The sequence below is a fragment of the Prosopis cineraria genome, unplaced genomic scaffold, assembly GCF_029017545.1.
Source record: "Prosopis cineraria cultivar Desert tree isolate PC_DT_omini unplaced genomic scaffold, ASM2901754v1 PC14, whole genome shotgun sequence".
Classification (NCBI taxonomy): domain Eukaryota; kingdom Viridiplantae; phylum Streptophyta; class Magnoliopsida; order Fabales; family Fabaceae; genus Prosopis; species Prosopis cineraria.
This window is the reverse complement of record NW_026555345.1, coordinates 30185284-30191785: the sequence shown is the minus strand read 5'-3', so window position 1 is coordinate 30191785 and position 6502 is coordinate 30185284. Positions and strand designations below refer to the sequence as shown.

The 6502-nt window shown below is 30.0% G+C and overlaps 1 protein-coding gene across 1 annotated transcript; it reads left to right on the top strand.

The window, feature by feature from the left end:
• The first annotated feature begins 2311 nt into the window (after nt 1–2311).
• LOC129293291 (peroxidase 12-like) lies at nt 2312–3920 on the top strand. Its single transcript, XM_054931168.1, has 3 exons — nt 2312–2591; nt 2752–2949; nt 3055–3920. The coding sequence occupies exons 1-3, from the start codon at nt 2349–2351 to the stop codon at nt 3667–3669; spliced, it is 1056 nt and encodes a 351-aa protein (XP_054787143.1). The 5' UTR covers nt 2312–2348; the 3' UTR covers nt 3670–3920.
• Nucleotides 3921–6502: the final 2582 nt, after the last annotated feature.

The following is a 6502-nucleotide window of genomic DNA, read 5'->3' as shown; positions in this document are numbered from 1 at the left end:
AGCTTTTAAAAAATATGTTTCTCATATTTTCATATTTGAAGGATTTTAGACCAACTGCTATAGTTAAGATCACGCACAGCATATAATATATTCTCTCTCATTCTAAAATAGAAGCTTTTGCACACACAGCGCATACCAAGTAAAAAAAATAGCTCATTCTTCCTTAAATTTAAAAAATAACCTTTTTAATATTTACTTTATAATTAACTTATAAAAATATTCTTTTCATATTTGCTTTTTACAAGTACCAAAAGATTTAAAATGCAAGAAATTTTTAGAATAAGAGAGATGAATGAGAGAGAGAAGAGACAAATGTGAGGTGAGTTACATTAACAGTACTTGACAGAATAAAGCACATCGGCTAAGAAATACAGCCACAAACTAATAATTTTTTTATTTTATTAGTTTAAGTATTTAATTTTTTGTGACAAACTAAGTGTCTCCAAAAATTTTTATGGAATGTATTTGATGACAAATGATTATATGTTTTTTATGTTACTGATTCATGATATTATATTATTGATATACTGCTGTATATCACTAATATACTATCACATATCAACGTAACTAAATAATCAAATATAAATTTATTTATCATTGATATATACACGTATATCAATGATGTAGTATCGCAAATCAGTAACATGAAAAATACACAATCATTTGTTCAAAATGAATCAAACATAATTTATAAAAAAATTTGATGTTACTGAGAGATGTGAAGATGGTAAAAATCTAATAATAGATAATAGATTATAGCCTAATCTTTTGCTTCTAGAAATGAAAATTCATTTTCAATATCTAATGTCTTCTTCATAGTGTTCTTAGAAAAAACAAAGAGGGAGAAAGAAGAAAAGTTTTGCGATGAAGAAAGACACTGGTAATTTTATGTTCAAAGAAAAAAAAAAGGAATGATTCAGAGAAAAAAAATTCAGTCAATTAAGGATTAATTACAATAGATATATTGTGCTTTAATAATAAATTTAATATAAAGATAAAAAAAGTAAAATATATTTAATTAATTTTATGAATGGGTCATATTTTAAAATATTCAAAAATTTCATTCATAATTTATGAGAGCTATATTTTTGAGGCCAATGAGTTAATTTTTTTTAAAATATAGGACACTTTATAATAATTAAAATACTTTTGTTAATCTTATTTGTATGAAAATATTTAATATAGTTATATTATTATTCCAAACTAATGATAAAAATGAAAGTACATATCACTTTTTTATAATATAAAAAAATTAAAATTTTTAAAATATATGAAACGAATAAAAATATATCATAATAAGGACGGAAGAGAATATGTACATATAATTATTAAGTATTTTCAATGCTTAATTAAATTAGTTATTAAAATTGTTAGATGATCAGATGATGCTCTGGAGTTGAGAATAATGGAACGAAAATATCGCTGATAAGCGTTAGTGAATTACGCCAACACATCCCCCAGGTCTCCTTTCTTGATAATCTAGCTACTAGGTTAAATAATGAATTTATATGAAGTTGTGTTAACGGATGAAATGATTTTGTTTTTAAAATTTTAATAATAGTTTCGTGACTTGGGTTAAGATTGTATTTTCTGTTTCACAAAGAATAAAAATAAATAGGGCTATAATTATAATATCTGAATTTTTTTGACAAACAAATTCAAGTAATTTTTAATTTATCCAAAAATACTGTTAATATTTTAATTAATAAGACACTTTTAGATAATATTATATATTATATATTAATAAAATTTATTAAATATATTTTATAACTTTATTTTTTAAAAATAAAATTATAAAATTCTAAAAATATATTTTATTTAGTATTACATTAATAAAAAATTAAAGAGAATAAAATAAAAGCATGTAATATTAAAAAAATTATTAAAAAAGTTTATCATTACCACAGTGAAACATAAAGTCTCCTTATAATTTAAAATGCATTTTATGATAAAAAGTGAGGAATTATGTGCTCATTTTACTTAAAAATGTAAAATATTTTTATAAAAATTAAATATTAAATATATTTTTAATATTTTAAAATATAATAATTATTTTTTAAAATAATTTAATAAATAAATTATTTTATACTTATTTTATATGAAATATTTTATTAAATAAAAATAAGTATATAAAATAATATTAATTTAAAAATAAATAATTATTTTATTAAAGAGTAAAATTTTATTAAAAATGTGAGTATATAATTAGTTAATTACATGGCGGCTCTAAATTAAGGGATTGCAGAAAGAAGTGGACAAAGGCGACTAGCTAGGCCACTTATTACACTCTATAAAAGGCTCTGTTACCAGTGGGAAGAGTGCTCAACTCACAGAGAGAAAAGTAAAACATGGCTAACTCCTGCCTTTTCTCTTTGCTCTTGTTCTCTTCCCTTGTTCTGGCCTCTCACTTCCGAGCCATCCAGGCACAGTCCAAGCCTCCCATCGTCAAGGGCCTCTCTTGGACCTTCTACGATTCTACCTGCCCCACTCTCGAATCCATCGTCACAGACCATCTCCAATCTGTCTTCCAGAAGGACACCGGCCAAGCCCCTGCCCTGCTTCGCATCCTCTTCCACGATTGCTTCGTCCAGGTATATATAAGCTTCCTGCAACTTGGTTTTCTCTTGTCAATTGTTCTCACTTTTTTCTTTCATTCCGTTTCTAAGTCCCTTCAACTGATCTTCCTTGTTTGCCTTGTAAGTGAGCGACAAAAGTTGTTGATTGCTGTGTGTTGATGTGTTTATGATGCAGGGTTGTGATGGGTCCATATTGCTGGACGCGATTCCGCCAAGCAATCAGAGCGAGAGAGACTCCAGATCCAACGGCGGCATTAGGACGGAGGCATTGCAGACTATCGACGATATCAGAGCTCTCGTCCACCAGAAATGTGGATCAGTTGTCTCCTGCTCTGATATCGTCGCTCTCGCCGGACGTGATGCTGTTGTCCTGGTAATTACTTTCATGATTGTATTTACGTTTCTAATCAAAGCTATTCATTTCTCTGTTCTTAATCTTCTGCGCTAATGCTTTCTCATTCTGCGGCAATAATGGCAGACAGGAGGGCCAAACTTCCCCGTCCCTCTCGGAAGACGAGACAGCCTGACCTTAAACTTCGACGAGACCAGCAACCTCCCGTCTCCCTTCGCCAACACCACCGGCACCATCAAGACCTTCGCCGACCAGAAGTTTGACGTCACCGACGTGGTCGCCCTCTCCGGCGCCCACACCTTCGGCCGGGCCCACTGCAGCTCCTTCTCAGACCGCGTCTCCGGCACGAGCCCGGCTCCCATCGACCAGACCCTCCTGAAGAACCTCAAGGCCACCTGTCCCAGCGCGTCCTCGCCAAACACCGCAAACCTGGACATCCGAACTCCCAACCAGTTCGACAACAAGTACTACATCGACCTGATGAACCGGCAGGGACTGTTCACGTCGGATCAGGACCTGTTTTCCGATGCCCGGACGAAGAAGTTGGTGCAGAGTTTTGCGCTGGACCAGAAGTTGTTCTTCGAGAAGTTCAGCAACGCGATGACAAAGATGAGTCAGCTGAGGGTCTTGACGGGGAAGCAAGGGGAGATCAGAGCCAAGTGTAATCTGAGGAACAGTGGGAAGAAGTCTGTGTTGGCTTCCGTGGTGGAAGAGATGGTTGAAGTGGCTGAACGGTTTTAGATGGGCTAAGCCATGGATATGTTGCGGTACTACGTTTTAATCCTTTTAACGCTTTGTTTTATGTATCAGAAGAGTGGGATCTCAGACACTTGTACGGAGTTTGATGGCTTGGATAATAATTTGTGGAAGGTTTAGGAGGATCCCAACTCTTGCCCTGATACACGCTTGACGCTTCTTGCTATTGTTGTGTGGCGACCCTGCCTTGAGATGTGTAGTGTTGTAATAAGTAGAAAGAAGTCCTATTTTGTGGATTTGAGCCTTGCAAGTGCAGAGCACATCTTGATCTTAAATCAATTATCAATTATTATATACACCAACGTACCCTCACTATAACATAATTTAGGCCACATATATATATATAATATACTTCTTCCGGACCATAATAGACATCATTTTGTATAATTTTTATTTGATCCAAAATGTAAGATATTAGATAGGTGTTATATATATAATTTTTTTATTATACCTTTATTTTATTAAGTAGTTAATGAGTGTGTTTTAAATAAGTTAAATATTATATTTATTACATTGAAAGGCATGACAGAAAGGTGTAAGAAATTTTAAAAAAATTCAGATTTTAATCAATTTTTTTAAGAAAAGTAAATTAGTTAACGCTTAATAATGACTTGTATTTTAATTTGGAGGGATCATTTATATATAGTATATCATAAGTCTCGTAATTTCCAAGCTGCTAACCACAGAAGTCGTTTTTTCAAACTTGGTGTTTTAATTTGATATTATTAAATTTGGCTAATTTAAAAAAAATGGTAAAAAGGACCTTGTTAAAAGAAAAATTAATCCCAAGAATCAAATATCATTTGAAGAACCAAAGCTAATATATTTTCCATTAAACAATTCGAATAAATAATTGAAATACCCTTTTCTTTAAAATCAAAGAAATTGAAAAAAAAAAATAAAAGCTGCTTGTTTAACACATATACTCTAAGTCAAAAGCCTTGCACCTAACTGAGATGCAAGGCTTTTGACTTGGGATGTAAAGTTTTTGTTTTGGGATGCATGTATTGAACAAGAAGTCTTTATTTTTTTATTTTTCTCAATTTCATTGATCTAAAGAGAGGGGTATTTTGGCCATTTGTGTAAATTATTTAATGAATAAAATATTAATCTTGATCCTTCAATTGCATTTAATCCTTGAGATTAATTTTCCTTCTAATAAGATCCTCTTCACCAATTTTTTTTCTTTTTTTTTAATTTAGTTTTGATAATTTTTTAAATTTAATTTGGATTCTTAAAATTTCCAGGCTTGAGCCCCTACGTTTGGGCTTTCATAATGCAATTGAATGTTGAATCTGAAAAGCACCAATATTTTTTATTTTATTTTATTTTTTATAAGAAGGTTAAGAAGACAGATCTTCAAGGATAAGGGATGACGACGCCGCATCCTAAACAGAAATACAATAAAAAAAGATGATCATAAAATAATATATATATATATATATATTTGAAAAATTTAATACGGAGAAAATTTAAATGTTTGTTCAATCGTTAATAAGTTTCCAGTTTGCCATGGTGTAGATAATTCAGCTTTACCCATGACATAATGATTCTCGTCGTTTTGTAATAAAGGTGCCGCCCGGTGCCAACTTAGATTTTCTTTTCCAAGTTTTCTATAAAAAGTTTCAAATCACATCAGCCACCTAATTTGTTATCTTTAATAAAGTGCTCGTATATATTATTCAAATACTTTTTTTTCGTCAAACTTAATATCAAATATAGTATAGTAGCAATCAATGTCAATATATACTATATTTTTTTAATAAATTATATTACATAAAAGTTGAACATTGTGGAGTAGATTCTATATATATACATATATATTTGGCCGACGGTTACACACACATACTTTCTTGTTCTTATACATGTGTGTGTTTGAAAATAGAATAAATTTATAATTTTATATTTATTTAAAAAATCAAAATTACATTACATTATTTTTATAGTTAGTGAGTTTAGATAAGAATAATTCTGAAAAAAATATAATTAATATCTTATCAAGTTTATGCTTTATGTTACATTGAGGGCCAAATAATTATTCTAAAAAATACCATACCATAATAGCAACAGATAGAATATTAAACTTCATCAATAAAATGCACAGGACTTAAACTAGTATTGATGTAAAATGTTAAATAATATGATTTATTCTATAAAATAAAGAATATCATTATATTGCTGATATTTTTAAGGAAAAGTATTGATTATTCCCCATTCAAGATTTTTTTTTTGTCTAAATAAGACATGCTATGAAATTTTAACCACAAATTTTTTATTTGATTCTTAATGAGAGAATGTCCCTTATCAAAGTATAGGGACAAATTAAAATTAAAAATTATTAAATTTGTAAATGAAATTAATGAATTTTAATTTTTTTTATTTTGATAAAACATATTAAAATTAAAAATAGGTTATAAATAAGAGTGAAAACATATTTTTAATAAAAAATATAAATAATATATTAGAATTAAAGTGGTGAGGATGTGAAAGAGAAAGACAGGTGAGGTGGATGCATTGAATTGACGCAGTTGTCGTGATGCAAATAACTTCATTTATGATTTGAACCACCCTTCATTTTAAAAGAATAGGTGAGCGCCTACATGTCGCCTCATCTTGTTTTTAAGTTGACCGTTCAATCAAGTGAGAAAGTGACTTCCACATTCTATATTTAGTTTAACTAGAAACTCAATTGTAATTACATGCATGTGTTTTCTTCTTAGTAAGAGTACAGAGAACTTTATTGCCTCATGCCAATTTCTCAGCATTATAAATTGAAACTGAACTCTGGTTCATCTAATAAACCACAGCAAATTAATTA

What these genes read in the sequence shown, in the direction of transcription:
- LOC129293291 (XM_054931168.1), top strand. Translation starts at nt 2,349, where the DNA reads ATGGCTAACTCCTGCCTTTTCTCTTTGCTCTTGTTCTCTTCCCTTGTT. An exon ending in TCCACGATTGCTTCGTCCAG is followed by an intron (nt 2,592 to 2,751) that starts GTATATATAAGC and finishes TTTATGATGCAG; the next exon opens with GGTTGTGATGGGTCCATATT. An exon ending in GACGTGATGCTGTTGTCCTG is followed by an intron (nt 2,950 to 3,054) that starts GTAATTACTTTC and finishes CAATAATGGCAG; the next exon opens with ACAGGAGGGCCAAACTTCCC.